Raw genomic sequence first — 17,797 nt, 5'->3', positions numbered from 1 at the left:
CACCGGGCTCCTGGCCAATCCCAGAAACACCGGGCTCCTGGCCAAACTCCTCTCCGTCGGAAGGCACCAAAGGCCTCACCAGAGGGGAAGGGCCTGGAGAGGGAGGCCTGGCCATCTCCTCTCCTTCATGTTCAGAGCCTTCCTCCTCTGATGAGAGGGACCCACCGGACGGAGCCACAACACTAACATTATTATTTCTCTTTTCTTTTGAAGGTAATAATGGGCAGGAAAATAAAAAACCAACTGAACCATTCCAAAAGTTCAGACATGGAAACAGAACGGAGAACCCTGCAATTCAAATGGAACAACAAAAACAGGAGAGAAACCTGTCAAATAATTGGAATAAGGAAAGCACATCTTCAATTGATGCTCAGTTGCAAGGCTTTCTTGACCAATCAGGAAAAATAAAGAAAAAATATATTGGGAAAGGTGTAAGACTATTCAAAAATATATTAGATGCAAATGAATATTATCCAACCCAAGCCAAAGCAAAAGACTATATATGCAAAGACAATGGTAAAAATTACAATGGGACTTTCACTCTTTCTGGAGAAAGTGGGTTTCTGACATCTCATAAAAGGATGCATGTAGGAGAGAAGCCAATTAAATACATAGAATGTGGAAAGCACTTCACCCAACGCGGTCATCTTGTTTCCCATAACAGGAGGCATATAGGGGAGAAGCCATTTAAATGCATGGAGTGTGGAAAGACCTTTATTTCCAGCCGACATCTTATTTCACATGGAAGGATCCATACAGAGGAGAAGCCATTTAAATGCATGGAGTGTGGAAAGACCTTTCGTTACAACAGTAAACTTACTTCCCATAAAAGAATCCACACAGGGGAGAAGCCATTTAAATGCATGGAGTGTGGAAAGACCTTTCATTACAACAGTCAACTTACTTCCCATGAAATGATCCACACAGGGGAGAAGCCATTTAAATGCATGGAGTGTGGAAAAGGCTTCAACAAACACAGTAATCTTACTTCCCATAAAAGGATCCACACAGGTGAGAAGCCATTTAAATGCATGGAGTGCGGAAAGCACTTCACCCAACAGGGTCATCTTATTTCCCATAACAGGATGCACACAGAGGAGAATCCATTTAAATGTATGGAGTGTGGAAGGACCTTTATTTCCAGCAGACATCTTATTTCACATGGAAGGATCCACACAGGGGAGAAGCCATTTAAATGCATGGAGTGTGGAAAAATCTTCAGCAGATACAGTAATCTTACTTCCCATGAAAGGATCCACACAGGGGAGAAACCATATAAATGCATGGAGTGTGGAAAAGCCTTCAGCAGACACAGTCATCTTACTTCCCATAACAGGATGCACACAGGGGAGAAACCATATAAATGCATGGAGTGTGGAAAGACCTTTAGTTCCAGCAGTCATCTTACTTCCCATAAAAGGATCCATACAGGGGAGAAACCATATAAATGCATGGAGTGTGGAAAGCACTTCACCCAACATAGTCATCTTGCTTCCCATAAAAGGATCCACACAGGAGAGACGCCATATATATGCTTGGAGTGCGGAAAGGGCTTTAAACAGGTCAGTCATTTTACTTATCATAAAAAGATCCACACGGGGGAGAGGCCATATAAATGCATGGAATGTGGAAAGACCTTTAGTTACAATAACCATCTTACTGCCCATAGAAGGATCCACACAGGGGAGTAGCCATATAAATGCAGAGAGTGTGGCAAGACTTTTACTTACAGCAATCAACTTACTGATAATAAAAGGATCCACACAGGGGGAAAAGCCATACAAATACTTGGAGTGCAGAAAGGATTCAGCCAAACCAGTAATCTTACTTCCTATAAGAAGATCCGTATAAGGGAGAAGCCATGTAAGTGCATGGAGTGTGGAGAGAGCTACAGGAGGAGGAATGATGTAATTTCCCATGCAGAGATACATTAGAGTGGGAATCTTTGTTAGATTTAATTAGTTATATCCATGGACTTTCCTATTTACAGACTGAACTGAGAAAAGAAGAATTTTTTTTGAGTTTGGCCTTCCCAACTGGCAATCACAGAGATGAATTTACTAATGAAAATGAAAACAATGGACATGCACCATTTTAACTATGAACTTTTGATTTTTGAAAGTACCTATTGTATATAGAGGTACAATTTATTTTCTTTTCAGAAGTGAGTTTCCTGCTCCTCAATTGTTTCTTCCCACTCGATCACACTCAAAATGTTTAAAATGTCCCTCTTTTGCCTAATCTTAGAATTGTTTCCCCCTTCCTTTCTCATTCCTAAACATATTCTCAATTTATTAAACAAACCTATGCTTTTCTGTCCTCACAAAAAGTTGGAAACAGTGCACCAGAGAAAAATCAAAATTATAATCCAAAGACAATTCAAGTTTTATCAAAGTTTAGAGTGTGGTGGAATGTAATACGGAATTGTCCTGTTGAGTAATTGTGATATTGAATTAAAAGTGACAAATAAGAGGATTTGTACTTTGAATTTGTCATTACTTCCCCCTCTTTCTCTTTTTGTCCCTAGTTGGGGATACTAAGGAAAATAACAATGAAAGTGATGCTTAACACTGCAAATGATCAAGCAGGAAAGTTGACAATTGAAAATCAGTGGGGATCAAAATAAAATATGAAATTAAGAAAAACTATTTCAGAAAACTATCTCAACACAGAATTGAGAAGGGGAACTGCTTGGGGATGCAAAAATACCAAAACAAATAAAGTTGCATCCACGGTGTAAAACTGAGACCTGAATCAGCGAGTATCTATGCAAAAACATGGAACATTATTCAGTCAAACCCCTTGTGATTTGAGCAAATCATCACATGCAAATCAATGTATAGTGTATAGGAAGAGCTAAAAGGATGAATTCCCTTCTCACAAAAAGCTAAAGTGACAAGAAGCCTCCCAAATCCTTGCGCAAAATATTTTCTCAAGCATTACTGTATTTTGCTTTTCAATAGTGTAAGGAGGGCTAATAAGTAAATGTGATTTAAATATAGTTAATTAAATATCAATGGTGAGGTTTTTCCAGTCATGTATAAAATTCTTTAGTTGCATTAAAATGTAGTAACATGAAAATTTTTGGAAGGGTTTGGGTGGGGGGCATATTTCAGTATATTATAATAATAATAATAATAATAATAATAATAATAATAATAATAATAATAATAATAATAATAATAATAATAATAAAGTTGGAAGGGACCTTGGAGGTCATCAAGTCCAACCCCCTGCTCAGGCAGGTAACCCTATACCATTTCGGACAAATGGCTGTCCAATTTCTTCTTAAAAACTTTCAGTGTTGGAGCATTACCGCTTCTGGAGGCAGGTTGTTCCACTGGTTAATTGTTCTAACTGTCAGGAAGTTTCTCCTTAGTTCTAGGTTGCTTCTCTCCTTCACTAGTTTCCACCCGCTGCTTCTTGTCCTGCCTTCAGGGGCTTTGGAGAATAGCTTGACTCCCTCTTCTTTGTGGCAGCCCCTGGGATATTGGAACATTGCTATCATGTCCTCCCTCGTCCTTCTCTTCATTAAACTAGACATACCCAATTCCATCAACCTTTCCTTATATGTTTTAACCTCCAGTCCCCTAATCATCTTTTTTGCTCTTCTCTGTACTCTTTCTAGAGTCTCAACATCTTTTTTACATCGTGGTGACCAAAACTGGATGCAGTATTCCAAGTGTGGCCTTACCAAGGCATTGTAAAGTGGTATTAATACTTCGTGTGATCTTGATTCTATCCCTCTGTTAATACAGCCTAGCACTGTGTTGGCTTTTTTGGCAGCTGCAGCACACTGCTGGCTCAATGATTGTCCACTAGGACTCCGAGATCCCTCTCACAGTTATTACTATTGAGCAAGGTGCCCCCTATACTATACCTGTACATTTGGTTTTTCTTGCCTAAATGTAGAACCTTACTTTTTTCACCATTGAATTTCATTTTGTTAGATAGCGCCCAGTGTTCAAGTCTGTCCAGATCCTTCTGTATCCTAAGCCTGTCTTCTGGAGTGTTGGCTATTCCTGCCAGCTTGGTGTCGTCTACAAATTTGATGACTTACTTAATGACCATAGTAAAAGATGCAGAGGATCATTATTAACAAAAAACCAATAATAAAGGCCAAGAAGGTAGAAAGAGGGGGAAAGAAAGGTAGCTTGTGCTTAAACTGAGAGCGTAATACAGGAGCCCTCCTCTTGGGATTTGGACTCCATCAGTCTATGCAATTGTTGAAATGCAGTCTGTGGTGGTCATGCCCATTGGGGACAAAGGTGCTATCTGGCTTAAACTTAGAAAAGCCCTAGAAGGGTCTCCAATTCTGAAGCAATGGTCATAGAACAGTGGTGGCGAACCTATGGCACGGGTGCCAGAGGTGGCACTCAGAGCCCTTTCTGTGGGCACACATGCCGTCACCCCAGTCCTAGGCCTTCAGCTGGGTTTTATAAAACCTTTTCGCTTTAGGCCTCTGCCGCCATGTGCAAAAAAAAAAAAAAGATTCAATCAATCAATCAATTTCAACTTCTCATGGGAAAAAAAAGATCTTGCAAAGTTGGAATTGATTGATTGAACTTTTTAGTCCCACCCAGTCTGCCGTTACCACCGCGGCCACGCCCAGCCAATGGGCCACACCCACGCAATTAGCCACACCCAGCCAATGGGCCACACCCACCCGGCACCCAACGATGCATAAGTGGGTTTTGGGTTGCAGTTTGGGCACTCGGTGTCTAAAAGGTTCGCCATCACTGTCATAGAACATAGAACTCAGAGTCATAGGATTGGAAGGGACTTTGGAGGTCTTCTAGTCCAATCCCTTGCTAAAGGCAGGAATTGTTATTCCATCCCTGACAAATGGTCTTTTCTTGAACACTTCCAGTGAGGAGCACCCACGGTTTTAGAAGGCAAGCTGTTCCATTGACCAATTATTCTTACTGTCAGGAAATTTCTTCTTAGTTCCAAAGTAGATCTCTTTTTGATGAGCTTCCACTCATTGCTTTTTGTCATGCCTAGATGGATCTTTGGAGAATAAATCAATGTCCTTCCTTTGTGACAGCCACTCAAGTGTTGGAAGACAGCTATTATGTCACCCCTAAGCTTTACATTAGTTAGGCTAAACATACCTACTTCTGTTAGCCATTGATCATATGATTTATCCTCCAGACCCTTTATTATCTTTGTTGCTCTTCTTTGCACTCTTTCTAGGCCTCAGCATCTTTTTTGTATTGTGGTGACAGAACTGGATGCACTATTCCAGGTGTGGCCTTACTGGTGCAGTATAGAGCCGTACTATCACTGCCTGTGATAGTCATCGTGGACTGAAAATCAAAGTCCCTATATGTGAGGGACTTTGATACTTGATATCAAATTTAATATATAATAATAATAATGATAAAGTTGGAAGAGACCTTGGAGGTCATCTAGTCCAACCCCCTGCTCAGGCAGGAAACCCTATACCATTTCAGACAAATGGCTGTCCAGTTTCTTCTTAAAAGCTTCCAGTGTTGGCGCATTCACCGCTTCTGGAGGCAGGTTGTTCCACTGGTTAATTGTTCTAACTGTCAGGAAGTTTCTCCTTAGTTCTAGGTTGCTTCTCTTCTTGATTAGTTTCCATCCATTGCTTCTTTTCCTGCCTTCAGGCGCTTTGAAGAATAGCTTGACTCCCTCTTCTTTGGGGCAGCCCCTGAGATACTGGAACACTGCTATCGTGTCCCCCCTTGTCCTTCTCTTCATTAAACTAGACATACCCAATTCCTGCAATCGTTCCTTATATGTTTTAGCCTCCAATCCTCTAATCATCTTTGTTGCTCTTCTCTGTACTCTTTCTAGAGTCTCAACATCTTTTTTACATCGTGGTGACCAAAACTGGATGCAGTATTCCAAGTGTGGCCTTACTAAGGCATTGTAAAGTGGTATTAATACTTCACGTGATCTTGATTCTATCCCTCTGTTAATGCAGCCTAGCACTGTGTTGGCTTTTTTGGTAGCTGCAGCACACTGCTGGCTCATATTTAAATGATTGTCCACTAGGACTCCGAGGTCCCTCTCACAGTTACTACTAGTGAGCAAGGTACCCCCTATACTATACCTGTACATTTGGTTTTTCTTGCCTAAATGTAGAACTTTACTTTTTTCACCATTGAATTACATTTTGTTAGATAGCGCCCAGTGTTCAAGTCTGTCCAGATCCTCCTGTATCCTAAGCCTGTCTTCTGGAGTGTTGGCTATTCCTGCCAGATTGGTGTCGTCTACAAATTTGATGAGTTCCCCATCTATCCCCTCGTCCAGATCGTTGATGAAGATGTTGAAGAGCACTGGGCCCAGAACAGAGCCCTGGGGCACCCCACTACACACTTCCCTCCATGTAGATGCAGTTCCATTGAGGATTACACGCTGAGTACTGCTGGTCAGCCAGCTACGGATCCATCTGGTGGTATGCTGTCTAACCCGCATTTTTCTATCTTCTCAAGTAGTAGGTTATGGTCTACTTTGTCAAATGCCTTACTGAAGTCCAAGTAAATTATATCCACAGCATTCTTCTGGTCCACTAATTTTGTCACTTGGTCAAAGAATGCAATAAGATTTATCTGGCATGATCTGTTTTTGACAAACCCGTGTTGGCTTTTAGTAATGACTTTGTTTGCCTGTAGGTGTTCGCTGATTCGTTGTTTGATTATCTTTTCCAGAATCTTCCCAGGTATTGAGGTCAGGCTGATAGGTCTGTAATTTCCTGGGTCCTTTTTTTCCCCTTTTTTGAAGATGGGAACTACACCAGCTCTTTTCCAGTCCTCCGGTAGTTCCCCAGTGCTCCGGGATCTCTGAAAAATATAGTTCAGTGGTTCTGAGATCACATCTCCCAGTTCCTTAAGAACCTTGGGGTGTAATCCATCTGGTCCTGGTGATTTGAACTCGTCTAGGCTGGACAGGTGTTCACTTACCATTTTCTTGCCTATCTTAACTTGTATTTCTATTTTGTTTTTTATGGCATTATTTTTGATAGGTTGGTCTGTTTTTTCCCTTTGTGTAAAGACAGATGCGAAAAACGAGTTAAATAGTTCTGCTTTCTCCCTGTTGCTTGTCATCTTCTTGCCACTTTCACCCACTAATGGACCAATCGTTTCCTTCACTTTTTTCTTGTTTTTTACATGTTGAAAGAAGCTTTTTTTTGTTATTTTTGACTTTGGTTGCAAGCCTTAATTCATTTTGAGCCTTAGCTTTCCTCACATCGTCTTTGCAGGCTCGGGCTATTTGCTGATATTCTGACTTAGTTATGAGGTTATGGGGAATTTTGAATCAAAGCGCACCACTGTTTAGCTCTAAAAACATCACAGTTGGGCATTCAGATGGAAGCAACAGCATAAAAATGATATCTAAGCCTATGTAGATTTTATCTTCCAGTCCGGTAATCAACAACAATCGTAAGGACAGACCCATAAAGTTTAAGTCTTCGCACTTCATCTCTGAAAAGTAACATCTATATACTCACCAGCTTGCTCCGATACCATCAGCAATGATTGTTCAATGAGATCCCGCTAAATTAAGTTATGGAAATCTTCACTGTAAACATTCACATTAGGTAGCTGGAAGGTAGAGAGAGGCATCTCCGAGAGGTGTTCAGTAGTGCCACTGATACTGCTGCCATTTCAGGAGACATGGGAGCGAGCCAATGAGGCTGATGGAGCTGACATGGAAAATGCCTCAGAACAAACTTTTCAGAAAGTAAGCGGAATAAACAATCAATTAGAAGAAAACTATTATGGCTAGCATGGATGAAGGAAGGAGATGAAAGGGGAGGCAAGAGAGAAAGTAAACAAGAGAATCAAAAGATTACAGGATAGTCCTTGGAAGGATTGTAATTTTATTCAACAATAACCAAACAAATGTAATAGTTGAAGGTTGAAATTAAATTGAGAAGCTTACTCCAGTTCCAACCAAGTTTTTTTTTTTTATAAAATGAAGGTTTTCTGCAGCTTTGACTTCTTGTTTTTGAAAAACAATTTCCAAAATTGTTTTGTAGAGATCAAGACAAGTATAATCTTTCAAAATATAATCTTTTAAGTACAATCAATCTTTCATGTATACATAAGCCCAGCCATTGTTCATGTATTCTTGCTTGCTTTCTCTATGTCAGCGGTTCTCAACCTGTGGGTCGCGACCCCTTTGGGGGGTCGAATGACCGTTTCACAGGGGTCGCCAAAGACCAGGGCTTTTTTTCTCATAGAACGCTCAGAACGGCGTTCCGGCATTTTTTTTGATGGATTTTTTCAACTTTTCCATGAGCTGTGCTACTCCCTCTATTCTATTGGCTTTCGAACGCCAATAGAATAGACTCTATTATTTGAATAGACTCTTAATCTATTGGCTTTCGAACGCCAATAGAATAGAGTCTATTATTCTATTGACTTTCGAAAGCCAATAGGAATTGTCCAGACCTGGCCGTTAAAGGCTGTTTGTGCACTGCTGAGCGCGCCAAAAGTCCCAGCCAGCAAACGTTGCTGCAAGTTGTCTGCAGCAAAGGCAGTTTGCGGGAACTTTCCACCCATCCCTGCTGAGCAACTACGGAACGCCATCTTCTACTCTACTACTTGTAAGTAAAAGAGGACCAGGGGTGGGAGGTTGGTAGCAGCGCTTTACTCTGCCCTGCCGAAAAAGTGGAGTGCATATGCACTCCTGCCTCGTGCTCACCTCGTGCACCATCGGTGTGGTGTGCGGGTGGTGCCGTGGGAGCCGCGGGGCCCATTTCACACAGCGGGGCTGCGTGGGACAGGCGACGGCGGAGGTGTTTCTGGCGGGGTAGCGGCTGGCGCTGCCTGCGAAAGTGGCGAGCGTGGGGCACGGCGGATAGCTGAGCAGCCGGCCTGGTTTGCTGACGGCGCAGGGCGGGCGCCCGGGAGTCCCCGAGAGAGGAAAGAATGCAGGCAGGCAGGCAAGTGCCGGGCCGCGTTCGGCGCCCTACAGGTGGAAAAGCTCTTGCGAAGAGCGGCGGCGGTGGCGCTGCTGCTGAGAGGCGAGTGCCCATAGCTGGGGGGGCTTGAGGGAACCCCGCCTGCGACCCTCCCGGGCTGCCGAAGCCAGATGGGGGTCCCCTCTCGGGAGCCCACCCGAGCCAAGCTGGGTGTCCTGGGGCGCTAACAATAACAATAACCCCCTTGCTAAAGGCTCCGGGCAGACCCCTGAAGGGAGTGAGGGGAGGCTGGCCTGGCCGGTGCTGGACCTGCGCCACCGCTGCCTCATCCTGAGTCTATGTGGCCGCCTGGGAGCGCCTGGCCCGCAACGCCTGCTGCCACCTGGGCCTGCCTGCCGTCCACACCCTCCCGCTGCCCCCCACTGGCGTCTGTTTTCCTTTCTCATGCAAATGTGGCAAGTGATGGGCAGCGTGAGAGACAATGTAACACTCTGAACGTTCTGAGCCATTGTGGCATTTCGAATCCCGCGAGCATGAAAGTACCAACCCACAAAGCTGCAAGCCCCGCAGCAGGGATGGAAAGGCGAACCCCTTGCTCTTCCAACTCTCACGCTGCTTAAGGCTTCGTGTACGCCTGTACGGCGAGCCACCGAGTTCAATTTCCTCCGTGAGAAGAGAACGCTTTCCCTCTGCTCTCCCCCACCCAAACTCTCCTCCTCGAAAGGGGCGGGGCTGAGAGACAGGAGCTCCTCGAACGCCACGGCGGGCGGTTCTTAGGGAAATTACCCTCCTCTCTGACTGTTTTGAAATAACATAATAAAATATACTAAGGGCAATTTGGGATTCATTTCACTCCAAATGCAAAGCTGGGAGATGCAGAGAATGATTGGAAAGTTGTCGTTTCTATAACTGAATCTTTTTCGAATAACCAGGAAGAAGACGATTCTAAATTGTCGAATAGAATAGAATAGAATAGAATATAGAGCAGAGCAGAGCAGAGTAGAAAATATGGAATGGAATGGAACGGAACAGAACAGAATAGAATATAGAGCAGAGCAGAGCAGAGCAGAGCAGAGTAGAAAATATGGAATGGAATGGAATATAATAGGACAGAACAGAACAGAATAGAATATAGAGCAAAGTAGAGCAGGGCAGAGCAGAGTAAAGTAGAGTAGAAAATAGAATAGAATAGAATAGAATAGACAATATGGAAGAGAGAATAGAATAGACAATATGGAATAGAGTAGAGTAGAATAGAATAGAATTATGTTCAATTTGTAACAATGAAAATATATCCTGCATATCAGATATTTACATTACGATTCATAACAGTAGCAAAATTACAGTTATGAAGTAGCAACGAAAATAATTTTATGGTTGGGGGTCACCACAACATGAGGAACTGTATTAAAGGGTCGCGGCATTAGGAAGGTTGAGAACCACTGGTATAAGACGACTGGGCGTATAAGACGACCCCCGACTTTTGAGAAGATTTTCAGGGTTTAGAAAGTCGTCTTATACGCCGGAAAATACGGTAAATGCATGGAGTGTGGAACAGGATTCCATGAAATTGCATCCCTTGTGAGACATAAGAGAATCCACACAGGTGATGCGCCATATAAATGCATTGAGGATGGAAAGTGGTTCGACAAAAAGAGTAATCTTACATCCTATAGAAGGATCCACACGGGGGATAAGCCCTATAAATGCATGGAGTGTGGAAAGACCTTTAGACACAGCAGTAATCTTACTGCCCACAAAAGGATCCACACAGAAGGGAAGCCATTTAAATGCATGGAGTGTGGAAAGGGCTTCAGTGGACTCAGTGTTCTTACACCCCATAAAAGGATCCACACAGGAGAGAAACCATATAAATGCATGGAGTGTGGAAAAGGCTTCAGCCAACATGGTAATCTTACTTCCCATAAAAGAATCCACACAGGGGAGAAACCATTTAAATGCATGGAATGTGGAAAGTGCTTTTGTGATAATGCATCCCTTATGAGACATAAAAGGATCCACACCAAGGAGAAACCATACAAATGCTTGGAGTATGGAAAGGGTTTCCTCATAAACAGTAAACTTACTACTCATAAAAGGATCCACACTGGGGAGAAACCATATAAATGCATGGATTGTGGAAAGAGCTTCAGCCAAAACAGTGGTCTTATTTTCCATAAAAGGATCCACACAGGGGAGAAACCATATAAATGCATGGAATGTGGAAAGGGATTCAACAAACATAGTGATCTTACTTCCCATAGAAGGATCCACACAGGAGAGAAGCCATATAAATGCACAGAGTGTGGAAAGTCTTTTAGTCACAGCCATCACCTTACTCGTCATAAAAGATCCACACAAGGGAGAAGCCAATATAAATGCATGGATTTGGAGAGAGCTTTTGGAGGAGCAATGACCTAATTTCCCATACACACTTGGGTGGGAACGTATGCAAAGTCTAGAAAGTTAGTTAAATGTATGAATTTTCCTATTTATAGAGACTGAGTTTGCAAAGGAAAATTTTTCTTGGTTTGACCCTCTCAACTGGCTGAAAAAAGATGTGGATTTACTAATGAAAATACCAATGGGCAAGGTGCCGTTTTAATTACAAACTGGATTTTTGAAGGTATCTATATTTAAGTACAATTTATTTTCTTGTCAAAGGAAAGATTCCTACTCTCCAGTTGTTAGTTCTTCCCACTTGATCACACTCAGAAGAACTTAAACTTTCCTTCTTTTTCCTAATCTTTCAATTATTTCCCCTTCTTTTCTCATTCATTAATACACACTCAATTGATTAGAATATTTTTCTCTGTCCTCAGAAAAGTTGGAAATGTGCAGTGGAGAGATTCTAGGCTTTTAATATATATATATAATCCAAAGAGAATTCCAAATCAATGTTTAGAGTGAGGTGGAATATGATATCGAAGTGTCCCATTGAGTAATTGTGATATTGCATTAATAGTGACAAGTAAGAGGTTTTCTACTTTGAATTTTTCATGCTTCCCCTCCCTCTCTTTTTGTCCCAAATGAGGGATATTCAGGAAAATAACAAAGTGATGTGACTGTGCTGATATTGCAAATGATCAAGCAAGAAAGACGATACTTGCAAATCAGTGGGACAAAAATAAATAAGGTGGAGTTAAGAAAAATTATTTCAGAAAACTACTTCTGGTCCTCCTGACTAGAAATGAGAAGAGAGCTTCTTCTGGGTCTGGGATGTGAAGATCCCAAAACAGAATCAAAGTTGCATCCATGATTTAGAACTGTGGCTTGAGCCAGATACTATGTATAGAGAAACATGGAGCCTTATTTAGTGAAAGGCCTCATAATCTGAGGGAATTGTCACAGGCACATCAACTTACAGTGCATGAGAAGATCTGAGAGGATGAAGGATTCCTCTCTCACAAAAGGGGCTAGAATGAAGAGAAGCCCCCAAAATGCATGCGCAAAATATTTTTCTAAGCATTACGGCCATATTTTAATTGTCTAAAGCGTAATGAAGACTATGAAGAAGTCTAAGTTTGATTTAAATAAAATTAATTAAATATGAGTGGTGTAGTTACTTTCTAGTCATGTATTAAGCTCTTTTTCTCTTCAATTGCATTAAAAATATAATAACATTCAAATATTCGGATGTATTTGGGGCATAATCAGGATTTTAGAGGCTCGTGCTGGTTTGAATTTGTTTATTTAAGGTTTTGCTCATTTTTGAGGCCTCCTTGAATCTCTGGAGATCCTTCAGAGTAGCAGTTTTTGAGGAAAGTGAGTTTTGATCCTCCACAGAAATGTTCTTAATATTCACAAGATCAAAAATGATTCCTACACATTAGTAAGTGGAATATCTAGAAACTTCAATTGTCAGGGATGAAACTTTGGCAGCTGTGTGCCTCTGCATTTCAACTTGCCTGTAGAAGTAAGCAGGGGAGGGTTAAACGGAGAAACAAAACTTCTACAATTCTGCTGAAGACCGTGACAGCCTGAAATCTTATTTTTATTATGATTTTTATTTACTTATAGCATAAAATACAAAGCTACAAAAGTAAATAATAGGGAACAAAAGTGGGGGAAAGGGAAAAAGAGAAGTGTGGAAGGGGGGGAGGAAAAAAGCGTTGACTTCCGACTCCCTCTGTTGCAGTAAAATGAGGCATTAACATCGAACCTCAACTTTTTGCATTTCTATAGTAGTATGAACTGGCCATTTCTATGTCAACAAATCAATCTAATGAGTAAAACCTTAAATCATAGTACTGTATAATTTTTTTCCACCTCAAGGACAAAGTCCAGAAGCAATTTCAAAGTACAAACAAAAGTTCTTATATTCATTTATCAAACCGGTCAATTTAACCATCTCTGCTAATTCCGAATGGTAGCCATTCGTCCATGATGGAAATCAAAACATCCTTCAATTTTTGTGTATAGAGCAGTCTTGCTGCCGTCGACATATAGAGTTCAAATTTTTTTCCAAGTCTTTTTCTGTTAGACCCAGAAGGACAGTTTCTGGTTTAATCTTTATGTTTACGTTAAGAATTTTCTGCATTAAAATAGGAAGCCTACTCCAATAAATCTTTGCTTTATCACATGTCCACCATAAATGATAAAAAGTTCCTTCTTTACATTTACATTTCCAACATTCATTTGAAATACCTTTATGCATTCTAGATAATTTATCTCGAATTAAATACCAGTGATATGTTATCTTACAATAGTTTTCTTTTAAGTTATAATTTAGTGTGAATTTTAAGCCTTTCGTCCATATATTCTCCGATTGTTCAAGCATCACATTATACCCAAAGTTCCTTGCCCACATCATACAGTGTTTTAGATGTTCACTTTCCAAATTCAATTTTAATAATGTTTTGTAGACCTTGGCAACCTACAAGGTCCCTTCCAACTATGTTACTCTGTCTGCTTTTGAATCTCTTTGAGGAAGAAAACAGCATACCATGAGATTCATCATTTGGCCACTGGAGGGCGAACGTCAGAGGTGATTTATCATAGGGGAATGGGAAGGAAATGACATCAGTACGGGGTCTTTCCGTCTAGGACGCAGCACTCTGTCTTCTTACCCTTTGAGCTTCGCAGGATTTTTAAATGGGTGCAGAAAAGTCTTGAAGAGATCCAGAGGTGGGCGGGGTAACTGGCAGGTGGGAGGGGTCTTCGCGTGCAGGCGCGGCAGAGGGTGCTCGCCTAGAGAAGGAAGGGACAGATGCCAGGTCCCCATGCAGGTGCAATTTCCTGAGTCCTGGGAGTGGGAGAGCCCGGATCCCATGCTCCCCTGCCGCCTCTCTCCACGCAGACGGCAGAGGGAAACAGGGTTCAGGACTAGCCACGTTGCCCCAGGAACAAATCCCCAGAGGGGAGGAAGGGTCCTGGGGGGATCCTTCCCGCCCCATATCCTGGAGAAAGCTCCAAAGTCGGAGATGGGGAATGCTTGGATGGCAAATCTCATGCGGGAAATAAGAAAATAGCTGCATAAGAATAAGAATCAGCTGCCTGATTCTCCTTATGTGCTGGATGACATTAAAATGGGGTTGGATTCTCAGTAGTTCAATTTGTCTTAGGAGGTTAAGTGAACCAGCACATCACCATCCTCCGTGTTTTGGGTGAATTCAGCCCCTGCAATTGTGTAGCCTGTTTGTGTTTAGGGTATGTTTTGGGAACCTACCTGTGTGTAATAGTGTGATTTAGCTCTTGAAAAGGAAATCCTGAAGAAAGGGAAGTAGAACATCCAAAGCAGGTCACCTTTTAGGCTTTTCATTTTTTTAAAACCCGAACTTTCATTGTTTGTTAACCTGTTAGAGTTTGGAAAGTTGTGTAAACCCTGCTTGTAGATAAATGCAGATCTAGGTTGTTTTTTTTTTAATAAAGCAAGCCCTACTCTATGAGAAAAAGAAATTGAAATTGATCCAAAATGCATTTTTTCAGTGTTTCAAGTCCTTGGTGGAAGTCAATCCCAAGGTTTGTACAAACACAGGTTCATGCACAGGGACTACCTTCTCAGTGCCACTGTAATCCTGTACTAGCTCAGAAAAATACTTCTTTCCATTTTCTAATTAATCTCAGATACAGAAATTGGAAGCCATTTGTGCACCCTTTTCTGGAGGCAGAGAAATTGGACAAAGATGGTTGAAAGACTTGCCTGACCTGTTACTACCAGAATGGTACTATGAATACCAGTAGAAAGGTGATTGGAGATCCACAAGATTCCCTGGATCTATTAGGAGTTGTGATACAGAATTGAGAAAGAATGAAAAGCCAATGTTTAGCAAGTGAGGAAATTGGAAAAGGCCCTTCTGATGTTCAGCTTGGGAGCTGTGGAGAGATCTGGGCAAGAACTGAGCAGAAGATCCTGGAGGAGAAAACCATCCTTTCAGAAATTGAGCCCTGGAACTTCAGGAGCTTCCAATACAAAGAGGATGAAGGTCCCCGAGGGCTTTGCAGCCGACTCCATTACTTTTGTAGTAGATGGTTGAGACCAGAAAAGCACACAAAAGCGCAGATGTTGGACCTGGTTGTTCTGGAGCAGTTCCTGGCGCTTCTGCCCCTGGAGATGGAGAGCTGGGTACGGGAGTGTGGAGCAGAGACCAGCTCCCAGGCGGTGGCCCTGGTGGAAGGCTTCCTCCTGAGCCAGGTGGTGGAGCAAAAGAAGAGGACTGACAGGCAGGTGAGAGACCTTCATTTGGGAACTCTGAAGTGGTTAGATCTAATAAACTGTGTTTGAATTCTTAACCCTTGCCTACCAGGGTCTTTAGCATTTATCATATGTGGAGATACTCTGATAATTCTTATAGGACATTGTTCTGTTATTTGTGATAATCGATCCTTTCCTGCTTCCAACCTCACTGATGGATTTCTGGGGCTTTGGAGTGGTGTTCACAGAAGAATATACTTCTTGGTGTGTATTGTCCATTCATTCTTCTTGTTGTTTCCTGTCTACTTTTTCAAGTCCTTCATGAGGGAGATCAGAGATCCTGGGAGGAGGCATCCATCAAATTCACCTCCAGAAATGTTTTTCAGGAGGATCTCTCAGAATGATCCAAATCAAGACACGACCAGAGGTAATACAAAGCTCTCCCATTCCCCAGAGTGATCTCAACTATCTCATCTTCTGTATGTCTTCTATAGAATACCACCTCCTACATTATTAACTATGCAGTTTAAAATTCTCTCTCCCTCACAGAGAAGAATAGAAGGAAGCTGGCCCCTCCTGATGGTGGAGCTGAAACAGTGGTTGAAACTCCAATTCAAGTAAGAAGAGGAAGTTTATTTGATTTGTATCTTTTTTTAAGACCAGTACTTTAAATAATTGCTAATTGTTGCCAGTTGTTATAATAATTGTACTAATGTTAATTACCCACTTTTCAAATAATACTTCATGATGCACATTTAAAAAAAAATTCTTTAACTTGGATTTGTGCAAGGATGCTCAAAACTGACTAAATATTCACACTGGCAATTACCATTTTTAAAAAACCTTTCTAGCATGCAAAGTAAATTCTAATGCCTTGATTTGTGCCTGAATTTGGAAGCCAAACTATTCAGCATTTCAAAGGCTAAGAAATGTCCTCCTCGGGAAATAAGTTACCTTTGTTACCTTCCATTCAGTCAATGTCTAGGACTACAAATAGCTTCCTTAAAATTTGAGGACTAGAACCAAATTCCTCACTGAGGAGGGTGTTGAAGATAGACAGGACTGCTGCTTTTTGATATACAATGAGCCATTTACTAAATGCTGCAAAATAATCCACACCCATAGAGTTTCCCACATTTCCATCTGCAAAAAATAAGAAGGATTGGAGTCATTGATATGTGGGGTTTCCAAGGCCCATCTGCCAGATGATTCTCTCCAGAGGTTTTTAATGGTGGACAGATGAATGAATGGTAGGTCAATCGATCCAAAGGAAATTGGGGTTATTTTCCCTGAAAGGCTCCGATAGTCCTGGAGAATCAATAAAATTGATAAAACCTACCCAAAACATTTCTTCAATGAAAAGCTTTTACTCTGTCCATTTTCTCACATAAATCCTGGAATACAAACAAGCACAGCCGTATACCTTAGTGCACGGCTTTCTTTTGGGAATTTATAAACTGTAGGACCGGGTTTTTTTGCAATTTCTCATGGGCCTTTTGTGTATTTTTTTTCCCCATCAGGAGAGCCTTGTCTCCTTCGAGGAGGTGGCTGTGTATTTCTCCGAGGAGGAATGGTCTCTGCTGGATCCTCGCCAAAAAGCGCTGCATTGGGAAGTCATGCTTGAAAATTACAGCAACGTGTCCTCTCTTGGTAAGGGTTTCCTATTCTCCAGTCAGAGTTCAGGAAGACATTTTGTAGTTATGGGCTGTTCATGCATATAGAAATTATTATTTATGCCATGCCATTGTAAGCATGTAAACATTTAATATATTGGAATCTGGCAAATATCAGAAAGCAATTATTATGACTTCCAACTGCTTGATCTTTTTCTTTAACCTTGCTATTATATTTATTTCTTTTTCCCCTTGAAGGTGATGATGGGCAGGACCATAAAGAGTCTCAGGAATCATTCCAAGGGTTCAGACGTGGAGATGCAATGGAGGAACCTGTAATTCAAATGAAATTCCAAAGGCAGGAGAGAAATCAGTCAAGTAATTGGAATAAGGAAAGCTCATCTTCCATTGATGCTCACATGCAGGAGTTTCTTGAGCAAGGAGGAAAAATACAAAAAAAACATATTGGGAAAGGTATAGGACTATCCAAAGGCACACTAGATACACATGGACATTGTACATCCCAAGCCAAAGGACAAGGTTATATATGTAAAGACAATGAAAAAAATTACAATTGGACTTCCACACTTTCTCAAGAAAATAGGTCTCTTACATCACATAAAAGTCTTCACATGGGAGAGAAGCCAAATAAAT

General features: G+C 41.6%; 1 protein-coding gene and 1 pseudogene across 1 annotated transcript; both read left to right on the top strand.

The window, feature by feature from the left end:
• Positions 1 to 11,317, top strand: part of LOC107298907 — a 14,631-nt pseudogene extending 3,314 nt beyond the window's left edge.
• Positions 11,318 to 14,015: 2,698 nt separating this feature from the next.
• On the top strand, positions 14,016 to 17,797 carry LOC107298906 (zinc finger protein with KRAB and SCAN domains 5; the record flags this gene model as incomplete). Its single annotated transcript, XM_015828266.1, is given in 5 exon segments — positions 14,016 to 14,032; positions 14,963 to 15,563; positions 16,085 to 16,147; positions 17,051 to 17,180; positions 17,402 to 17,797. Coding segments are annotated over 4 exon segments (1,006 nt in total), but the record flags the coding sequence as incomplete, so codon positions are not given.

The sequence above is a fragment of the Protobothrops mucrosquamatus genome, unplaced genomic scaffold (genome assembly GCF_001527695.2).
Source record: "Protobothrops mucrosquamatus isolate PMUCROS unplaced genomic scaffold, P.Mucros_1.0 scaffold4358, whole genome shotgun sequence".
Taxonomy (NCBI): domain Eukaryota; kingdom Metazoa; phylum Chordata; class Lepidosauria; order Squamata; family Viperidae; genus Protobothrops; species Protobothrops mucrosquamatus.
This window is presented reverse-complemented; position numbering and strand designations above follow the sequence as displayed.